The sequence below is a fragment of the Netta rufina genome, assembly GCF_964035555.1.
Source record: "Netta rufina genome assembly, chromosome: 3".
NCBI lineage: Eukaryota > Metazoa > Chordata > Aves > Anseriformes > Anatidae > Netta > Netta rufina.
In genome coordinates this window covers 80,242,941-80,266,407 of record NC_140125.1, presented here as the reverse complement: position 1 = coordinate 80,266,407, position 23,467 = coordinate 80,242,941, and the positions used below count along the sequence as shown (strand labels likewise).

The 23,467-nt window shown below is 40.7% G+C and overlaps 1 protein-coding gene across 2 annotated transcripts in view; it reads right to left on the bottom strand.

The window, feature by feature from the left end:
* Nucleotides 1-2,115: 2,115 nt before the first annotated feature.
* The window catches only part of NKAIN2 (sodium/potassium transporting ATPase interacting 2), a gene marked incomplete at both ends in the record, with an annotated part of 569,261 nt that continues 547,909 nt past the window's right edge, over nucleotides 2,116-23,467 (bottom strand). For both annotated transcript variants that reach the window (XM_084283651.1, XM_084283652.1), the window contains 2 exons: nucleotides 2,116-2,201; nucleotides 21,057-21,117. In XM_084283651.1, coding sequence (XP_084139777.1) covers nucleotides 2,116-2,201; nucleotides 21,057-21,117 — 147 coding nt within the window. The remainder of the gene's footprint in view (nucleotides 2,202-21,056; nucleotides 21,118-23,467) is intronic.

The window sequence follows — 23,467 nt, the reverse complement described above, 5'->3', positions numbered from 1 at the left end:
ACATTGGCCAGAGAGTAATGTAAAGTGCTTATTTTTTTTTCTTCTCCTTGAATACTACGGAGGCTAAGGCTAATGTTCTTTGGTGGACATGATCCCTAAGGAACCAAATTTTCCACCCAACAAATAATGCTTTACAACATCTAGCATAGCCTGCTGTTATCTTATCAATGTGTTTTGATTTCCAATATGTTTTATTGCTGTAAATAGAGTTACCAGCAGATCAAACAACGGCTTGATTAATTTGACATTCGAATTTGTCACTCCACTGACTAATGGCCTGCCTACATTTATGGAGCAACTACAGTGCAAATACATATGCATGTGTTCCTAGTGTGCCTCAGATGTAAATAACAGAAAGGTATTACTAAATGCTATAAAAGCCTCTTAAGGACAAGCTATAGTGATTCTAGAAAACCTTGTCAAATACTATATAGTCAGAGGGAAACATGCAGTGTCTTTGACTGCTGCTGGGACACGGCAATACTTTTGTGGGTTGATTGGACAAATGTCAACTTACATACAGATTTCTGTCTCTCAGTAAAGACAGCAAAATCACCTATATATCAGTGAGAATGCAGCACTGAAATAAAGCAGAACATGGTTTACATGGATTCATCATACATCTCTTCATCTCAGTTACAAGCTTAAAAATATTTCCTTCTTTCCACAGGTCTAGTTTTCTTTTCCATCAGTATGAAGATTCTTAGTAAATGTAATCTGCTGTTCTGGAAGAAACACTGAGATCGTAAAGAGAATGGGATAATATCTCAGCTAGAGGGCTCCATATGTTGATGACAAGGTATGGTATACCGAGAATGAAATAGGATTAGAATTGCTCTAAGTACCTATGAGCCACACATAGTACTAGGAAGGAAATAACATTTTCTAAATGCACAGTACTATGCCAAAAGTGCAGGTGAAAAATCTTTACTTGAGCATAGACAGATGGGAAACTGAAGTTAAGATGGCACTGGAGACATGCACTATTGTAATTTGAGATTATTAAAAAGCTACTAGCAAAGCTCCCAAAGGGCCCAATCCTAAGCACTACCACAGAATTGATTGTACTGCTGATAAAGTAATAAATGGCAGTTTCATGCAGAAAGCTACCAATCCATTAGCAGACTTCCACTAAGCAGCATAAATGAAATTACATTCAAGGGTGTATGGAACATGTGTTGGGACGGATATTGTTTGCCTGTATTTAGTACTTTTCCTCAAAATAAATGGTTAGAAGGGTAACAAAGGAAAAAACTAAATGCCGTGGCCTTGTGAGCTGTTACTTGTTGTACTTTTGTTATGTCAGCTAGTGAGGGTAAGTAAAAGAGAATTCAAAAGGCTGTGAGGTATGATTTATCTAGGCAGTCAGAGCTGTTCTGAATCGCAGCCGGCAGTGGCACAAGAAATATTTAGAAATGATTATTTCTGGACCAGTCTATGGCTGGGCGTGAGCTCCAGTGTGAATGTACTCCAGTTGTGTCTATGTGCTGAGATTTATTATGCGTCTGACTGCACTTCTAGGCAGTGGATGGAACTGTCACTCTTATTGGATAGATAATATACTCTCTTCTATTCAAACTGGTTTTAAAAACAATATTTAAACTGGTTTTGAAAACAGCATGTTGTCAATTTCCTTTCCTTCCTTTTCCTTCCCTTTCCTTCATGGAGACTAGAAATGGGGTACAAAGGTGCTTCAGTGAACAGATACCTGTCCAAGTAAACACTAATGCTAAATACATCCAGTAAATTATCAAGTTGCTTAATTATTGATAAAACTTAATAGAAAGCACTTTTTGGCATCCAAGTTCTGTCAGCTTTGACTAGTTCTTACTAAACCAAATTGTCATTGCCTTGGAGTGGAATCTGCTTGAATGAAAATGGGGTAAAATCAGGTGAGAGCTAAGAGTTATTTAAACAACTGTGACACATTGTATCTTGCTGTAAGAAATCATTATCATGCAATAGAAGAGCAATGTTGGTGATTAAGTGTAGCCTGAATTCAGTCTATCAAAAAGGCTTCTGCCTATTCTGAATTTTTAAGTCACATCATCTTTCAGCTTAATGATCCTTTAATATCAGCCTGCCACTCTGTAGAATATCTCAGGAGTTAAATACTTACATATACATGGGCTGTAGCTGTAGATGAGATGTCTTCTGTGGGCCTTGATAGCCGTAAGAGTCAAATCCACCTATGAAATCAACTGAAAAATGGGCAAATTGCTTTCATTAGAAATATCTTTTCAGAAGTGAGTGATCGGCATTATCATTCAAGAGACACCCAACAAAGACTATTTTTGATGGACCCCCTAATAATCTATTAAAACAAGACCAGCCAATTGTGGAGATACATAAAAAGGGTAAAAAAATGGAGAAAGGCAAAGTCCCTTCTTAAGCTTTTAAATGAAAATAAATTTAAAATCACGGAAAGACAATAAGTGATTTATACAAGCTATCTGTCTATCAGAAAGAGCCACATATCACTCTTTTTCATGTAGACCTCCTGATGAGTACAAAACAACATGCTGTTTAGGTATTACAAATACTGTAAATCATTCATTTATTGGTGTGAATACTGACTGTCATTACTGTATCTGGCTTGCTGACATACTGTGGTTCAGAGATGTAGAGGAGGAAGCACATTGATCTGTTTGAGAGACAGAATTTTCTCTGATTCCCTGCTTTGACATTCGGGTTGCAATGCACAGAAAGTTGGAACAATTTATCTGAGCTTCAGAGATGAGACTGCACAGATCTAAGGAAAGCAGCATTTCTCTCAAGGCACTGGAGGTCTGTAGGAAGGTTGCAGGGTGGTTGTTATTTATTAATTCACAACACTAGCAGTTCCCAATGGTCTTCTCATGTTTATTTTAAACAATTTCCAGGGCAATTCAATCTCATCTGACTCTGAGCCCCCTGTTTCTCTGATATAACACTCTCTTTACACAGGTAAAAGCACACCCTTTGCTTCCTTTGCACCAGGAGACCTGACTATTGGCTTTTGGGGGTTATTTATCAGCAACTCTCATCCCTGAAATATTGTCTCTCACATATCAGATGTGAGTCTGACTTTGATTTGAAAGAAAAGGGCCAGAGAGTTCAGATATAGAAGTATATTCTTCACAAGTCTGGGCTCTGGTACTGACAGATTGGCTTTCTGTACATTAAAACAAACGAGCAAAGAAAAAAAGAAATATTTGATAGAAGATAGCTTCTTGTGGATATAAACATAGTAACATTCACATAAAAGTCACAAAAAGTAGATTTATAACCCTTGGATTAAGAACTTTCACAGTGGTGCGTACCCTTAAAATTTGCATTTATGAGATTATTTTGCACAAAGCTACCCCTCAATATCTGCCACACTGGACATTTGCCTTTGCATGATGTCCAGATGTTATGAAATCAAGTTTTTGTAGTCCTACCCTTAGCCCACCGCTTGCTCACAAGCAAAGAGCCACCAAAATACAAGGCTGGAGCACCACTGTATGCTTCCATTGCAACCATAGGCATGTTTAACCTGTTATCTACTTTTCGCCCTGGCCAGAACGACCTGTGCAGAAGTCATTCAGCTGATTCTGTGCTCTGTGGCAGGATTAAGTATACCTCTGTACCAGAATGATGTTTTACTAAATTAATCCTTGACATCAGTAATGAAGGAAGCTCTATAGTCTCGTTGTGTTGCCTTTCCATGAACCTAAATTCCTAATGTCTAATTTAAATGTAATTTCCTGCACATTAACTCCTTTTCTACTTTTGGACTTTTTCTTCCAATGGATATGATGACAAATGAATCATTTTTTTTCTTTTATAACTGCTTTTAATATTTTCAAAAAGTATTTTCATGCCATCCATCTTTTCCAGATTTAAGCACAACTTTTTTCTTTTTTTTTTTTTCTTTTCTATTTTTACTTGCAGCCCATGTTTTCCAAGCCTCTAGATTTTCTCTCTCGATCCTTCTTCAGTCTATTTATATTTTTCTTACACTGTGGTGCACAAATCAGGACTAACAGGAACAATTGATTTCAGGCCACTTCTTGAGATCATTCTGGGTTCTGATCTTACCTGCACAAGTGCCCAAAGCCCTCTCAGTTTGATTTCATCTGAATTTTTTCATAAATGTTTTACCCTTGCTGTAACAAAATGTAACACCCTTGCAGTTAACACAAATAATGTAGATAATTTTTCACTAGCCAAAGTCCCATTGGGATCCCATCTGAAATGTCATCCCAGCTAGCTGATAACTAAATTTTGAACACAATTTTAAATGATTCTGCACCCAACTTATAATGACTGCATCTGAGCAGTGCTTCTCTGGCTTGCTTGCCAGACAGAGCAAATATCTCAAAGGGTTAAAATCTTGCTAAAATCAAGATAAATACAATTTGTAGCTTCCTATTTATTCACTGCCCATAACAATCAGAAAACAAAACAAAACAAAACATAACAAACACCTTTATTACAATTTTTTTATATCTTTGGAAGTACACAAAATCTATAGGCAGAGAATGAAAAACTGACAATATGAATGTTGTTGAGTGAAGTGCTAAGCTGGGATGAAGTATAAAAAATCTCAAAAAGAATGGCTGCAGCAAAAAGAATGGGCATGTCGTTTCTGTAGCTATTTTTTTCCCCCTAGTTTTCCTATTTTTCTCACTCTTGACCTCTGACAAGTCAAAATATATGTGTGATGGAAAGATTATCTCATTGGTGTCAATCCCTGTTCCTTTGCTTATATACATTTGTCCTGCTTTGTATTTCTTGTGTACTTCCCAAGACCCTTCAAGCAACCAGTAAACCATTAAATCATTATTAGAAGGCTGCAAGCATAGATACTCTGTTTTGTAGTCATGGGGTAAAAGGTCTTAAGTATTCTTCTAGGGTTGTTTTCAGAAAACTAAACCACTGTTTTAAGAAAAAAGATTTCTCTAAGCAAAACAAGTTTCTGTGGGCATGAGAGAAAGATTCACACTGAATATCTTGCATGCATTCATCTTTGCCCTGTTGTACAAGTAAACACCAAGTGTTAACACAGCAGACTGTTGAGTGACAAAGACAAGCTTGAAGAGACTTTCTTGTGGTAAGCTGACAGTGGAAGCTCCCACTTGTGTAACCAAATTATGGTAGGGCAGAAGATACTATCGAGACCTTGCTAGAGACATGCAATGGCTTCTTACATTCAACAACAAACTTTCCAAGGTAGGCAAAGGTAAGTAACAGGATGTGAATTCCAATGCAAGAGTGTTTTAGCAATTTCTTTATAGCAAGTTTTCTTCATGGTGGCAGTTTCTCAGTTAGCACTGCAAAGCCTGAGGTGCCCAGACTGTGCTAAAAGCTCCCTGTAGACTCTGAGCTAGTTTCTTAAAGCATGCAAAATGCTGCCCTTTCTGCAGGCATTTTATCCTGGCTGTGCCTGAAAGGTCACTAGAAGTGTTGTACAACTGATACATTCCTGGCAGCAGTAACATGAGATGAATAAAGCAAGGCTCATTAGCGGAATCACTACAGAGGCTTCCATCATTAACCTTATCCATCAAACACATTTTTTGACTATTCTATTTCACATTCATCTTACTTGTCACTGTTATAAGAAGTGGCTCTTTTATTGTGTCTTTCTCCAGTAAAATCACATGTACATATACAAACAATCACAGAATCCCATTCATTTGAATAACTGGGTGCTGAGATGCTTATTTTTCTAGCTGGACTTAAATAGGATAATAACAGTACTATTTGTTTGTGAAAAATGTTATAAGAAATTCAGTCTGTTTTCTTCCTTTGGTGGTGTTAAGGGGCTTGTAAGGCATATGATGGTGGTTATAACTGTAACACAAACAGTACATATGGTTCAAAATAGGAACATATTTTCTATTACTAAGCACCCTCAGGGTCGTGAAGTTTTAACCTCTGTTCACAGTCCCAGTCTCCACTGTCTTTGTTGCATATCAGGACAAGACGGGAAACACAAATGGTTTTCTCATTTTTGATTTCTGGAAGATTGCAATGTGTAAAAGGATCAGTAAATTAGGATATATGTGCACAGAAAAGACCTCTTTAGCATGGGTGTGCATATGGGAAAAGGAACTCTGAAAAGCTATCATTGAAAAACACTGAAATTGATTAAATCAACAGAAAGATGAAAAGGAAGGAAACTGTGAAATAAAAGCAGTAATATTTTCCTGTAAAAAGCATAAGGAAAGAAACAGAAGAAAACAAACAAACAAACAAACAGGACTGGATACTATTCTCCTAGTAGAAAATTTCCTCTGTGAGATATAAATACAGAAGCAAAAAGAATCAGGTTTTCAGCTGCTATATATTTTCAAACCTTCGGCGGCTTCATTGAAGCAATGATATGAGCTTAGGATGTGAACCCAAATAGTCAGTTAGGACATATGTGTGTAGAACTGTTACCGATGTTACAGCTTTCCTTGCATTTTAGTAGGAAAGCAAAAATCAGTGCAGGCTAGTTATTAAAGGATATAGGATTTAGAAGAGAGGAAGGGGATGTGTGGCTTTATCTGTGAAGAAAAGGAAAGGGTAAGGTTGGGAAAAAGCCCTGTACCTTCTATATCTACTTTCCCCCATTTCTATAGAGGATTTCTCCTGTCCTGTATTCTGCCTCTTGCAAGCAGCTGGAACCACAATCAGATTGCCCCTTCCTATCCAAATTCGAGTTTTTGGTAGCCCAGCACACACAGTGCTCTCCACGGTCATCCAGCACAGCCACTGCTTTCTTCTCAAAACCTTTGTGTCACAGAGTACTGGGTACACGCTCACTTCCCTCCTTCTATACAAACCAAAATTTCATCTTCTCATTTCATCTTCATCTTCTCATGGGTATTTACCCATGAGTAGTTAAACATCACTTCCAGTTCTGCATGGCTAATATATAAAAACTCTTGGTCGCTCCTCCCTAACCTTCTAACCTTCACAGAGAACGATAGCACAGGTCTGACTCTCACTTGGGGTTATAAACTAGATGTCAACTTTTGTCTGGACTATGTATGATTTAATTTCTGAAGATTATTTTCCATATTGAAGAGGAGGACTCTTCTATCTGTTGACACAGCTATAACATTTACCCAGGGCTCTTGGTGTCAAACACCGCAATTGTTCCTTTTCTGAACTCACCAAATGTTGAATTAAGGAGGCAAAAGCTGCAGGGCTCATTGCTTTGGCTAAATTACTTCTCTCTGCATCCTGCTAGTAATTACATCTTACACATCACATCAAGCAGAAGCTAAATCTTTTTTACATTTAAAGCCTTTTTTAGAGACTGCGCATCAGTATATCCTCCTTTCATTTTAAAAAGCTAAATTGTGTCCCTGTGGTGCCAGCTTGACCCACGTACTTGTAAAATTTCCAAATACTTTCTCTCCTTCCAAGAAGTTCTTAATAAACAGTCCCCTCATTAGTGTCAGTGTACTGATATTCCTATCTAACAGGGATTAATATTTGCTCATTGTTTCTTTGTGCTCCCTTTCTGCCTATACCCAGCAGCTACCTGTTGCCTGATGCATAGATGGCAAGCCCCAAGAAACAGGGCTGATGTTTTTGTTTGTACAGTGTTTGGCATTGTGCTTGTCCTTAAATATAGTCATGAATCTAAAGCACCAACATAATATCACAAATTTACAATTGTATGTAATAAAGATGGCACCATTTAAAAAGACTGAGTGACCAGGGAAGCATATGTGCATGTACACATGGGTACTTCTTGCACACGCATTGTGACTGAACACAGTGCAGTCCAGTGCAGAGAGAGTACACATGGTGTATCTGTGTTACATCTGATGTGTAAGGTGTTAAACTGATGCACTGATGCACCGATGTAAACTGATAACTGATGTTCAGGAGGCCAAAGACATGGCTCCCCTGGCCTCAGAGGTGCAGTGATCAAATTCACTGCCACAGCAAAGCACTTCACTGTGCTCCTGACTGGGAGTGAATTAAGTCACTGTAGGCACTGTTGGTGTACAAGTGTCTGATGCAAGAGAGAGACCTGTGCACAAACGCTGCTAGCTAAAAGCTGGCCAAATTCAGAAAAAATGGAGGGGAGTAAAATTAAGCTTGTTTTTAATAGGCTTGGAAATGACACATGGAAAAAAAAATACATAAAAGAGCATATGTTGACACTCTTGCTCATGCAGCTTCGCCAGTGTCCTGCTATCCACCTCACTGATGAAGACGCTTCCAGACTAAAATAGTTACCTATTTTATGCTTTGAGCATGGCCTGGTGCCTGTTACACAATACAGCACACAGGAGGAGATTTGCTTGAATACAGTCTCAATAAAGTTTGTTTACAATGATAATCAAACATTACTGCTCTTTGCACTAAGTACACAGTGATTTAGACTCATGAAGCATGGATGAAGCCAGGGGAAGGAGCGCATCTGCCAGCAACTGTGGCTAAAGCCTCCCTACCAGCACAAGGATGTTCTGTAATGGCATCACACAGAATCACAGAATCACAGAATTTCTAGGTTGGAAGAGACCTCAAGATCATCGAGTCCAACCTCTGACCTAACGCTAACAGTCCCCACTAAACCATATCCCTAAGCTCTACATCTAAACGTCTTTTGAAGACTTCCAGGGATGGTGACTCCACCACTTCCCTGGGCAGCCTGTTCCAATGCCTAACAACCCTTTCGGTAAAGAAGTTCTTCCTAAGATCCAACCTAAAACTCCCCTGGTGCGACTTAAGCCCATTCCCCCTCGTCCTGTCACCAGGCACGTGGGAGAATAGACCAACCCCCACCTCGCTACAGCCTCCTTTAAGGTATCTGTAGAGAGCAATAAGGTCACCCCTGAGCCTCCTTTTCTCCAGGCTGAACAAGCCCAGCTCCCTCAGCCGCTCCTTGTAGGACTTGTTCTCCAGACCCCTCACCAGCTTCGTTGCCCTTCTCTGCACCCGCTCAAATACCTCGATGTCCTTCTTGTAGCGAGGGGCCCAAAATTGAACACAGTACTCGAGGTGCGGCCTCACCAGAGCCAAGTACAGGGGGAAAGGGCATAAGGACTTGGATGCAAAGCCTTGGTCTCTCAGCACAATGAACTGCTCAACAGGCAGCAAGTGCTCTTAGCTCACCCATTTGCCAGATAAAATTAAAACTTCACATTTTTAAACTGTAACTTTGTAACATTTCAGAGCCCAATGATGTCCACAGGATTATCAAAGGAAATGCCCTACACTAATTTCTACAGAGTTTCTTATCTCCTATTCTGCACCATTGTCAATATTTCCTTACTGTTTACTTATACAATAGTCAAAATTATTTTCTGATAATTGCCTCAGAGTCTTTTCCTCTGGATTCTTTTCTCTCGTGTTTCTTGTTGGACAAGGCAGCCTTATCATCTTTATCACCCATGCCTGCTGGATGATAAAGTCCCACCGGTTCTTCTTCTATGTCTATCACTGCTGATCTGTGGATGATTCTTGATCATCCTTTCTGAGATATAACATAGGACTGGGAAGGTACACTGGGTTTTGAAACCTTATAAGCAACACCTGGTGTCACCACCCTTATAGAGGTAAGGGATTACAGACCATTATTCCCTGTAATTAGGAACACTGCATTCAAGATGAACCCAGCTCATGGTAGCACCCAGAAGAAAACAGCAGGATAAATGATGATGGAGTCCAGAAATTAGATTAACCAAAATGCATCTCAGATTCCCAGGTGAGGAAGGGGTGTGGTCAATGGCAGAACCTCAGAGAGGATGTGGCAAAGAACAGGCTCCAGAGCAATGCCTTCAACAGGTACCATGGTGGGGTAGTAGGAAAACAAGCACCTGAACAAGCAGAAAGGAGCAAGGATGAAAGTAGTAAGGAGTAACCAAGCAGGTTGAGGAAGCAGAGACAGGTGCAAGACTCAGGCAGCTGGAGGCAGAAACAGGGATGGGGACAGAGTAGGCAAGAACAAGAGTCTGGAAGAAGCAACTGGAGTGTAACTGCAGCAAAGAGAAATACTGGACTGAAACTGTCAGAGTCACCTTTTATACCTGATAAATTCAACAAACCACCTGTCAAGCTTATGCACCTGGAAATAAGGTTGCAGTCAGGTAGGTTGCCAAATGATCCCTGCAAGGCTTTGCAATGCTTGTCCATGCTTGCAGTGGGGCTTGTCCAAGGCTCAGTAAAGCATCTGTTAAAGACCTCTACTCAGCTGTGGGAGAATTATGTCTGCAGAGTATATTGTTTTTCTAAAGTGGACAGACCTGGACACTGCTGGATAATAGCTATTTGCTTTCAAATGTCTATGCTTGAGTTCTGAGCAAAAAAATCTAACCCCGAAACAGTTTTTGTCTGACAAATCTTTCTAAGAATTAAAGAAAATGCAGACCATGGCTGAATCATTATAGAGCTTATCAAATTAATCATTAGGAAAAATTTGTTCTAATCCAGTTCATTGCTATGGGTAAGTGATAAAGAGAGGAAAAATAAAGAAAAAAAAATAGGGAAAAAGAAAACAGGGAGGAAAAAGAAAATACTTGGGGCAGTGGCCTCCAACTGTGACCACCACACTAATAAATTAGAATAAGACTCATCAGTAGGTGCAACAAAGTGGAGAATTAAGGCCCAAATCTATGAAAGTTAACAATCCAGTGCTAATGAAGACCTATCTAGATATTTGAAAGGAAAAGTAATAAGGAAAACTTTAGCAGAAGGCATGTTGACAAGAATAATTTAGCAGTTATGTTCCAGGCATGTGGAAAACTGTGGGGAGCTCTCAGTGAGGACAACACTGACATTTCTGAGGCCACAGGAAATGCTTAGCAAACCTAGTCCACCTGCAGCAACTTGTCACCACCCCTACTTGAGATGTTGCCATCCGTCAGTCAGGACTGAGTCTGGATAGCCATGGCTGGCTGTTTTACACCTGCTCATTTTGGCTAACCACACCAAATATCAGCAAACAATTCAAATCAAAATGAAGTCTTTCACCAGCATCAAAACAGAGTATGACAGTCCATCTGAAACCATTTTCCATGCATTTTCTGTGCAGATCTCAAATTTTGATGTTTCTGCCTGATTTCAAATATGTTTTATTTTTCAATCACAAAACATTTTTCCTTGTTTTTCCAACTACTTCCTATTCAGATGTGACAACAACCTGAGAATCTCTTCAAATAAAGTATGGTTTTTTATCAGATCTGTCACTAACGCATTTCTGCCACTGATTTGATGAAACTGCATGGGATAGTGTTACTTGATCTGGACTTCTTTGTCTCAAGTTCATTCATGGCAAGACAAGTCATGTTTACAAAATGTTTTGGTATAAAATACATCTTTCTTTGTAAAAAAGTTGTTAATTGTTCATTCCCTTTTCACATGTGCAGAACTTTTCCAATAATTCTGCAACATCTTTCCTGGCCAGGACAAAACATGGCTGGTGAATAGTTAAAAAAAAATGATGCAAGGTAAGTATCTCCCCTTGGCTGTTACAATGAACTGATTTTATTAAGCAGTATCCCATTGTGATGAGCTGCTGGAAAGGAAATGTTACTTCCTTCAAGCTCTGCATTATGTTATTTAGACTTTTTTTAAACTTGAAGCTGACAATCCCCACAGGAGGCAGTGATGGATGCAAGGGGAGTGGCAGGAAAGACAGCAAGGGAGAAGAGAAATTACCATAAAGGGAGCCAGCAACGACACCATTTCCCCCCATGTGATTTTATTTATATATTTGTCTCATACCACAGTCCTGTCTCCTAGGGATTCCTTGAACATCAACTTCATTAGTTACGAAGGCAGCAATCCATAACCAATTTTCTTTTCATGTCAAGCTTGTTCATGTATAAACCCAGCCCTTTTGTTGGAAACATTTGCAATTAATCCCACAAACAAAGAAAATGCAAATTGTACAGTCTACCCTTAGCAACCCTTCTGACTCAAGGCCCTGACCACCATCTATTATACACTAAAATGATTTGAAATTCCCACTTTGAGTCTAACCTAATTTTCTAGTGATAATAGACATGGATTCCCAGAAGCACTCTATGCATCTTGATAGTAACATCCTAATTTCCTTTCCTGGTAAATGTTTTAAATAAGATTTTAGCACCAAAGGAAATTAACCTTTAAATTAATTGTAATTATAAAATGCCATCACTGATTTTGTCTTCAGACTAATTACTTGCTATTATTTAAACAAACTGCACCTCCTCTGAGCTTTAAGTTTGTTTCTCTCTCTGCAGTGCAGTGCCAAATGATCCCAGATCAGACATCGTAATGTCTGCCAACCCCTGTGACACCTGGACTACTCAGGTCTGTTTACATCTCAAATTCAGCCAGTTTCAGTTGTCACATCCCACCCCAGGCTTTTTTCCTGTGCTTCAGCCTTGTACTGTGCAGTACAGACATCTTCAGCCTGTGCTTTCTAACCAGCGAGCAAGCCTTGTGTGACGTAAAGTGCCTCTGCTCTGCACTGGTGAGAACGAGATGCTCAACACTAGCCTTATGCTCTTATGAAAAGTCCTCTTCAAGACAAGACATGACTGGAAATAATGACTCAGGAACCAGATATTGTTATTTGCAAAAGGTTGATTCTGTACAGGTATATTGGGTTGGAAGAGACTTGAAAGACCATCTAGTTCCAACCCCCTGCCATGGTCAGGGACACCTCCCACTAGACCAGGTTACCCAAAGCCACATCCAGCCTGGCCTCAAGCACCTCCAGGGATGGGGCATCCACAGCTTCTCTGGGCAATCTGTTGCAATACTTGACCATCATATTATTGAATTTCTTCCTTATATCTAATCTAAATCAATCCTTTTTAAATTTAAAACTGTTCCCCATTATCCTATCACTACCTGCCTGTAGATTTTAGGAAATATCCTAGATATTTCTAGTGTCAGTGCAGCTCTCCAAGCCAACTCTCTTCAGGATAACAAGCATGAGGCAGTACTATGGAATTTTAAAGGCTTCCCTCCCTCTGTGCTTCCATCAACTGGAGGCATAAGGATGCCTTCCTGACATCTGAAGGCATCCCATTTCCCTCCTTTTGTTTCACTTAGTTCATGTAGCAGTCACCACACTAAATGAAACAAGTAAACAAAAAAGCTTCTAATTTAGCTACAGGCTGTGAATTGGAGAGCACAGCTGAGCAAAAACAAGACGTAGCTTCAGCTTTTGTAGCCTGTTCATTGACTTCTCATTCATGAATGACCTGTTCAACAGCTGGAGAACAATTGTTTTAAATATCGGCTTTTATCTGTTGCTACGTTAATTTGTTCCTATGCTCCCTCTTTAGACTGCCTGGGCCCTCCTTAGCATAAAGCAAACAGATCAGCCCAGTGATGCATCCTGTTGTAAGAAAGGTGTCTAACACAGACAGGACAAGATGTTCTTTGGTGTTACTGACTGTAGTGGAAAACTTGATCATTAAACTGCAGACCTAGTTACATATGATTGTAAGTACTTGAGATGAATACCATCCTTGACATCTGGTGGCATCAGTGAGGGACCCCAAAGTGCAAATGTATTTCTCCTTACCATACTGCCATTCCTTCATGACAGATTCTGCTTCCATTATTTTGATGATATAAAGGGTTTGAAGATGCAGAATACCCCTCTCACCTACCAAAAATGATTGCAAGTCCTGTAATATTCCCAGCGAAGCTGAAGGAGGCAGCTGGTGAAGTTCAAGAAAACTTGTGGTAGCATGGAAGAAGTGAAGGCAGAATGACTGTTCAGTGTTTTCCATTGCAAGATACTGGGTGCATTACACAAAGGGTAAGGGCAAAGCTAACAAAATATAAAGCTGAGTTGTTGGAACTCCTTCACTCAGGAGGTTGTGCTTGACTAAGGAGAATCTCCATCCTTTACTGGATGCGGGGGGAAACTTAGTTACAAGAAATGAGGAAAAGGCAGAGGTGCTTAATGCCTTCTTTGCCTCAGTCTTTAGTGGCCATACCAGTTGTTCTCTGGATACCCAGTACCCTGAGCTGGTGGAAGGGGATGGGGAGCAGGATGTGGCCCTCACTATCCATGAAGAACTGGTTGGTGACCTGCTATGGCACTTGGATGTACGCAAGTCGATGGGGCCGGATGGGATCCACTCAAGGGTACTGAGAGAACTGGCAGAGGAGCTGGCCAAGCCACTGTCCATCATTTATCAGCAGTCCTGGCGATCGGGGGAGGTCCCAGTTGACTGGGGGCTAGCAAACGTGACGCCCATCTACAAGAAGGGCCGGAGGGCAGACCCGGGAAACTACAGGCCTGTCAGTTTGACCTCAGTGCCAGGGAAGCTCATGGAGCAGATCCTCTTGAAAGTCATCACGCAGCACTTGCAGGGCAAGCAGGCAATCAGGCCCAGTCAGCATGGGTTTATGAAAGGCAGATCCTGCTTGACGAACCCGATCTCTTTCTATGACAAAGTGACACGCTGGGTGGATGAGGGAAAGGCTGTGGATGTGGTCTACCTTGACTTCAGCAAGGCTTTTGACACCATCTCCCACATCATTCTCCTCAAGAAACTGGCTGTTCTTGACTTGGACTGGCGCACGCCTCATTGGGTTAGAAACTGGCTGGATAGCCGGGCCCAAAGAGTCGTGGTGAATGGAGTCAAGTCCAGTTGGAGGCCAGTCACTAGTGGTGTTCCCCAGGGCTCGGTGCTGGGGCCAGTCCTCTTTAATATCTTCATCGATGATCTGGACGAGGGCATTGAGTGCACCCTCAGTAAGTTTGCAGATGACACCAAGCTATGCGCGTGTGTTGATCTGCTTGAGGGTAGGAAGGCTCTGCAGGAGGATCTGGATAGGCTGCACTGATGGGCTGAGGTCAACTGCATGAAGTTCAACAAGGCCAAATGCCAGGTCCTGCACCTGGGGCACAATAACCCCAAGCAGAGCTACAGGCTGGGAGATGAGTGGTTGGAGAGCTGCCAGGCAGAGAAGGACCTGGGAGTGATGGTGGATAGTCGGCTGAATATGAGCCAGCAGTGTGCTCAGGTGGCCAAGAAGGCCAACAGCATCCTGGCTTGCATAAGAAGCAGTGTGGCCAGCAGGGCTAGGGAAGTGATTGTCCCCCTGTACTCGGCTCTGGTGAGGCCGCACCTCGAGTACTGTGTTTGGTTTTGTGCCCCTCGCTACAAGAAGGACATCGAGGTGCTCGAGCGAGTCCAGAGAAGGGCAACGAAGCTAGTGAGGGGTCTGGAGAACAAGTCCTACGAGGAGCGGCTGAGGGAGCTGGGCTTGTTCAGCCTGGAGAAAAGGAGGCTCAGGGGTGACCTTATCACACTCTACAGGTACCTCAAAGGAGGCTGTAGCGAGGTGGGGGTTGGTCTGTTCTCCCACGTGCCTGGTGACAGGACGAGGGGGAATGGGCTTAAGTCGCACCAGGGGAGTTTTAGGTTGGATCTTAGGAAGAACTTCTTTACCGAAAGGGTTGTTAGGCATTGGAACAGGCTGCCCAGGGAAGTGGTGGAGTCACCATCCCTGGAAGTCTTCAAAAGACGTTTAGATGTAGAGCTTAGGGATATGGTTTAGTGGGGACTGTTAGCGTTAGGTCAGAGGTTGGACTCGATGATCTTGAGGTCTCTTCCAACCTAGAAATTCTGTGATTCTGTGATTCTGTGAAAATGTTCTTGGTTCAAATGGAGAGGGACATGTTCAGGAGGAAAATCATGTTGTTGGCAATTAAATGCAACAAGACCATTTCTGGCTAAGGAAGTCCCTAAACTGCAAATTACTCCCAGAATTTTATGGGAACCACAAACCTTCTGTGTTCTTATATGCTTATGCAGCAAATAAAGGTCCAAGTAAGCATCAGGCGTTATTCATTGCTGGATTCTGGACATGAGGCTGGATAGACCTGGTACCTCCCTTCTTATCTCTAGTCTAGCGTAACAAATAATGCTGCATTGAACACTCCAGCTGTAATGTCACCAGGAGGGAACAGATCAGAAAGGCCTCCTGTGACAATAACCTCTGGAGTTGCATTTGATCCCAGCCCTGAATACAGAAAGATGGTTTCAGTCATCTTCTGCACTCCCCTCAGCAGTAGTTTCTGCTCCATCCATGTTTTCTTTCTATGCTTCTCCCATCTTGGTATTCAGAATTTACAGCCATATTCACCAGAAGACAGGAGAGAAATTTTCTTTTATTTTCTCTTTGTCTTAGAGATTTTTAAGCAGGGATGGAAGCCGAGAAAGTAATTCTCTGTAATGTCTCTCTAAGCAGGTTGTAAAAAGCATTTGGCACAGAAATAAAGTGTTATCCGAGCATATTCTGCACTTCAATAGTGTCTTTCATCCTAGAAGCTCAAAGTTATGAAGCAACACACCTGTGAGTTTATCCCTGTCATTATTTCCCATTCTAAATATGGAAAATAGAAGTATAGTGAGGTTAAATAACCTGCCCATAGGTGGAAAGGAGCTTGTAACAGAGCTAAAAATAAAGTCTACTCTCTCTACCCTGTATGTTTGTCCAAATTTCTCATCTCTTACAACTAATAAGTTTAATATTGTCTTCCAAAGGAAAATCTTTTCACCACCTTTGTACTTTCCAGGTCAGGCATGAGATCTCAGAATGGGTTGTTGTTTGGCAATGAGTTTATTGTCACATAACTTCTATGCTGTATTGCACACCAGTGGATATCCACTATCCAGGGTATTGTACTCTTGAATGTTCTCAGTAATTCAAATAGAATCTTGAATTCAAGCTTTTACAGGGGGAAGTAAAATGATTTTAAAAGGTTAGCTAGAGCTTTATTTCTGTGTCAGACATCTCCAAATGCTGGGCTCAGGGGGATATGCAGCAAAAATCTACTTAACCAAGTTGTGATTTCTTTTGCTTTGTGGTTTACCTAGAAACAATGCCAAGAGAAAAGATAATGTACATGCAAGCTGGATCCCTGCTAGTGTGAGATGCTAGTGCAAAGCCGTAGCCGTACTAGCAGCTAATATGGTACTCTCCATGGTACTCTGGGAGCAGTCTGATGGGTCAGATTTCTTTGTTTGCCTTGGAATTTTGATAGGGTAGATTTACTCCCCTCCCCCCCCCCCCCCCCCGCCCCCCCGTCTGGATCTGCAAAGGAACCTTGTGGATTAGGATTTCACTGTGAAAATAGGCTAAATTTTCCATTATCTCCTGACATTTGGGTTGGAGTTCTTTCCTGGCCGGAGCTGTCCCTCTAATAACAAGCCAGTCCCCTTTCCCTCACCAGAATCTGAGAGTGCAGAATTCCCACTTCAGTAACACAAGTTTCTTTTTTTTTAAGTGTTTACAGACAGAAAGCGCCAGGAGAATGCAGCTTCACTGCTTGCATTCCAGAGTTTTCCACTAAAAATCTGTATATATAATAACATTTTCAAAAATACATTGAATTTACTTTACTAAGGCAGTAACATCTTATAGCAGGGAGCCAAATTGCTAGTGAGGAAATACACATTAAACGAACATTTCAATGTTATTAAAAATAATGTGCAGCCTTTGAAAAATGCAGGCCTAATATGATTTTAGAAAACAAATGAGGAGCTCCGAGAAGTTTACTGCTGTTGAATGCCTCCAAGTAATGATTGTTGCTGACATTTCCATGCTTTATTTTTAATTGCTGCAGCAAATAATGTTAATGAAGGAAGAATGACAATGGCTTAGTCATCATACCAGTGGCAACAGTGAAAAGGAGAGCACTGAGTTGGTAGCAGCCCTGCTGGACACCCATCCTCCTTTGTCTTTCCCTGACCAAGACCTGAGGTGCTGCGATCCTCACAGTTCCTCTTCCCTAGACAACCACAGGGAACAAGATGCAGAAGTGAGCTTTGAGACTGACAAACCAACAAGAGAAGTAGCTGGAGAAAATCACCCTTGTCTGATTCTTGGAGATGGGTGCTGTAGTTTGGCTCTGGTGTGCTCAGTGTGAGAGCACTGCTTGGGACTGCAATGAGAAAGAGAGCAGCTTCCTCTTTAATCCTCAGTGCAGAATTAACCCAAAGCAGATTGAGAGGTAGTGCAGACTTGTACTTTGATTTAGGGGGTCTGCTGCTGGATATATTTAATGTGTGGGTGATTAAAACCTCAAGGCTTGCTGACTCAGTCTTAGTTGTGACCCCGATTTGATCATTTTATTGTTCCATTCTTAATCCTTCAGTGAGGTTAGAGAAGGTTAATCTTAGAGAAATGTTTGCTTAATTCTTCCCTCTCTCATTTGTTCTTTTAATAAAATCTGCATAAAGAACAGAGAAATAGTTATTCTTTCAGCTTGTTCCAATTATTCTGAGAGCAAAGCTAATTCAGCTGAAGTAGTTTGCAACTTGATTGTGTTTCTATGGTTGAAGATCCATGCCAACAGAAGATTGCAACAGAAGGCACCTTCTCTGCTCCTGAGCAGTGCTGATGCATTCCTCTGGTTAAAATCCGGAATATGCCCCTGTCTGGCTCTTGGAGGTTGCTTGACTTTTTCTCTTTTTCTCTGTCCACTCTTGCAGGCTTAGTGTTCCTGCCTCTTCTTCTTCTCTTCCAGGCAGCTGTTGCTTCCATGACCCATTAGCAAAGTAGAAGAAATGGAGCCGAGCATATTGATATTCAGCATGTCCAAACCAAAAAGTTTTTCTACTGATTCAGTCTCATTCAACCATTCAACAGGACTTGGTGCCCCTTTGGTGAGGCCTGATAGGTTTGTCCTTATGGTCCTCTGTGCTTGGCACCAAGGCATCCCACTCATACATGTGTATGGGTAGTCCTGAAAACCAGAGGTCTAAAACCAGATTCTTTCCCCTGTGATGCCTGCAAATGTGGAGGTGGCTAAGATGGCAGAGACCCTCTGCTGTTCTTCACAAACCATTTCAGAAGCTAGGAAAGCATGTCAGGGGTGTGGGAGAGTTGCTTTGTAGTGACTTGTCTTAGTAGAGGATCATTCTCAATTGACACATCTTAACACAGAAGGAGCACCAGCTGCCAAACTGCATACAAGAGCAATCCCAGCCTCATTCTTTACCAGGTATGCATACAGGTCAGCACAGTAAAGTTGGTGGGCAGCACAGTAAAGATTTTTCTGCTGAACTAGCAGAAATGTCCAGCAAGTCTTGGGGGAGGGAGTACACTGTGGGCAAGAGGGCTGTCTTCATTCCATTTATGAATACTAAATAGCATGGCATCCATAAGAGATACATTACATCCCAGAGGAGTGTGATAGAGTCATGTGATGCCAAAAGGGAGGAAAGGCAAGAAAACAGATCTAAATGGAAATAAAACATTCTGAAATCAAACCTGGTCAGGGGATATCTGTATGGGGTGCTCTCAGTGGAAAGTAAGGCCACTTTCATTTTATGATACCTCAAGAGGCCAAATCTAGTCTGAAAGTTGTTACAGTGTTGGGATGACTCTGCTACTGAGTTCCCTTTAATCTTTTTTTTTTTTTTTCTTTTCATCCAGGCTTCCAGAACTCACTGGCAGCAAGACCACATGGGCTGTGCTCACGAGGGCTATGTTGTGTTGAGTGGGGTCTTGCTCCAGTGAAGCTCTTCCAGGCAGCTGAGACAGCTCATTGGCAAGGAGAGGGGGCCTGGTGAAGGCATAATAGAAAATCAATAAAGGCCTCAAAATGGGTAAGTCAACCACAAGAAAAGGTTCAAAGAAGCATGATAATCTGCGGCTTCCGAACACCAGGGAGCTCCCCTAGCAGTGAGCAGAAAACAATAGCATATTGGCCGCAGCACCTTGCTGCCAGGAACACTGTCTTGCAGCCCACAGGAGAGATCTTCCAAACATTCTCTGACTTCTGCACCTGTTCAGTGAGCCAAGTCACCAGTCCCTTCCTCACTTTTTACTTCTATTACACCCTAAAGCATTACAGAAGAATGAAAAAGATTTAAGCCCTCGGAAGAGAAGGCAGGATGGTATTAAAAAGGATTTCATTTGAGGAGCGAGGAATCACCATACTTTAGCTCTGTGAACAGAGAGCACACTAAGCTGAAGAATATGAGGAAGCATACATGACTTGGGTTCATCACTAAGAAGACAAGACATATTTATGGCATATCCCTGCTCCACACGCTTGTCCACACACTCTTTTTACTCCTGCCTTCCTCACCTCCACAGAACCACACAGAGAACTGAGAGGAGCATCATCTGAGAGACCTCCAAAGTATGGTTTGATTTCAGCACTAAATCTTCCTTTGACGGCTCACAGTGGCGCTGCATTACCCGTAGATTACAGGGTTTCAGCTGTTTTCTATACACAGCAGAGTACACAAAAGAACCCCCACCAGCTCTAGCAGTGCTCTCAGTCAAATAAAAGCCCTTTAGCTTCCTGTTGCAAAACTCTCTCTAGGATTCATGTATATTTTATCAAAGTTACATGCAGTTCTGATACTTGATTCTGAAGTGCTTTGGTATGAATCTCAACATGTACAGAAATGCTGCAGTGGCCCTTTTTAAAAAATCAAGGTTAGAGTAGAGGAAAAAATGAAATGGCTTGTCTCCATAACATGTATTAAGAACATACTCTGCTCAACAGGCTTCTATTGACATAAATAAGCAGAAGAAACACAAACATACATCTTTATGAACTCATTTTGTTCCTTGTAATTGTACCCTGAGAACAGCGTGAACAAAGAGGAACTCTATGGTTTCACCTTTCATAAATGAAGGTTCTGCAATGATCTAAAGCTATTTCTTGCCAGAAGTGCTTTTACAAGCCAACACAGAGGTCAACATAGAAGAGCTATACCCTCAGTGGCAGCTTATTAACGTGAAAATAGTTAACAGCATGGAATAATAAAAATAGAAAACAAACAAACAAACAAAAGAGGTTGGGTTTGCCAATTAGGATTTTTTTTTTTGGTGTGTTTATCTTAAGATAAACTGTGAGGTAAAAACAATTACAACAATCTATTCAGAAGAAAGGAGTGTGTATTTTTTTTAAGCTACATTTCATAACTCTTTTGTCTTCCAGGCATTTGGAAATTATAGATCAAGATGGATGGACAGAAAATGTGTTCTGGCTACAATATAGTAAGGCATTTAGGTTCAAGTCAGCAAGAGCCAGCATAGTGGAAGGGTGATTTAAAAAACAGAATTCATTTTGTATGTAATAAAGCTTTAGTACTTACAGCTGTCCTCTTCTTCAGTAATACATTTCACAACATAACAGGCATAGATGAAGCCCGCCAGCTGAAACAAAATGTAATAGTGTTAGATGTAAAACAAATACAATAGAAAAACATGAGTTGGTTTTAGAAAAACAACAACAGAAACTACAGAATTTTTTTTTTTTTTTTTTTTTTTTTTTTTTACAACAGTTAGTTAATTCTAATAACGAGTGAATTTCCTTATTTTATGTGATTCTTTTGGAAATGGTCAGAAGTTGGCATTTTTCTTGAAAAACAAACCCTGCAATAAAAATTCCAGAAAACTGATAGAAGATTTTCCATTATAGAAATAGCTTCTTTTTAATTATTGAAAACTCAGAAACTAGATGGATGGTTAGGTGGATGGCAGTTTAACAACTGCAAATATTAATGTTTATGTCAGTCAGATTCATTTGCCAACAAAACTTAATCCTCTAGCAGAACTCTGCTTTTTTAGCAGAATCTTGCCAACAAAATCTGAGACAAAGTCAGTTCACTTGTAAACCATCTTTATAATGATATTTTATCACTTGAAATTAGGGCTGTGGATCTGATACTGAGATACATTCCTGTCTCTCCAATAGTCCCCAAACCTCAAGACATATCTGTCAATTTAGTTAGGTCTGGAAGTGTTTGCATCAGTATCTCATGCTGTAGGTGACAAATTCAAATCTTGTTACCTCCATTCCTCTCCCAGAACATGCCCAGAAGTGAATTATAAACAGAAATAACACAATTTAAAGAAATTGAAAACCATAGTGCTGCTTGAGTACCATGGCAGACTGCTTATTTTACATCATCACTTGAAAAAAAAATAATTAAAAAAGGGAAAAAAATGGCCAGTATACAAATGTCATGAACTAAGTATCACAAGAGACCTCTGCTAGTCCTTCCACCAAGCTCTGTTGGCTGAGAGGTAACAACCATGCCAGAAGCAACAGAACAGCATCATGTGCCATGTGTTGCACTCTGCATGGCTTCCTGTACATATGGGTTTGGAAAGTTTTCTCTAATGATTGTCAACTAACTGTTTTCCATCCTTTAGCTTTTTGCTGGGTTGCATGGTAGGAAGTCAAAGGAATTCAAGTTTCATCTCCTTGTAGTGAAAAGTGAGCCATGATGTTCAAATGTGTTACTCCTGTATATGTGGCCTCACAGAGATTATTCATGAGCTCTGAATCCAACTGTAGAGTTTTGGAATTCATTCTTTATTTGGATAATAAAAAGTATCTAACAGCTCCAGCTAAGACTGAGTTCTAAGTGTGCATGATGTAAAAAAAAAAAACAACACATAATCTGTGGTTGAGGGAGATTATGATCTTAATTTCAGACAAACTAATGAGTGGGTCATGCAGTGACATGTGGGAACTATCTATTATTATGAAGAGTGGTTAGTGCAAATGAATTTATTTATTTATTTATTTAACAAATCCAAGGCACTTCTACAATCACTGCAGTGTTCCGCGTTCCTATCATCATTAATTTTAGCTGTACAAATGAAATTCAAACAATTTTCCTCTGTCTCTTAGTGGCTTCATATTGCAGGCAGTGACTGTGCTTAATTTACTCTAGCTTTCACACAGATCTGTCTGGTATTTGTGCTAATTTTCTCTATAGAAATCTCTCTGTACCTACATCTGTATATGTGAAATACAAATAAAGAAAAAAAATAGAAAAAAAATAAAATAGGAAAAAAAAAAAAAAGCCAGGCCCAAGATTTTTGTGAAAAAATTGAGGCTAGATTTGGAGACCACACTGTAGCCAGTACAGGTGTTGTCTGCTAACTGCTTAAGCTCCTGTTGGGAGCCCAGAAGTGGCATTACAATAGAACTAAATCATTAATTTTGTCATTTATTATAAATCTGCCTTATAGTGCTGCTGCAAAGATTTTACACCTGGGGGAGATGACATATTCACTGCTGGACACAAAGAACACAGTGTACCAAGAACGGTGGTGTTCAGCTAATATCAGCACTTCATCCTGCTTTATTGGGCTGCACTTTCCTTTGGTTTCTTGGCTTCAAGACAGAGGGCTAATTTACTCCACTGACTTATGAACTGCATAACCCACCAACTTGAATGACTTTACATGACGTTTAATCCAGCAAAGAATTAGGTCCAGCAAGGTTTTCATTAATGATTCCATTCTTGGATGTGAACCTTGGCTTAATATTTTCTCTGTTCTCTTTTTACAGACCATCACATCCAAGAGAGCTGAGCAGTTGCATCTCTAGTAGGCAACTGCAGTGGTAAAGCTTTTCTTGTAATATGGTTCAACACTTTACTCTCTGTGAAAACACCACAAGTTTACATGTTATTAACTAAACTTTTCTCACAAAGCACAGCAAACAAGCTGTATCACAGTCTGTTCTTACAACTAATCTTTTAATTGT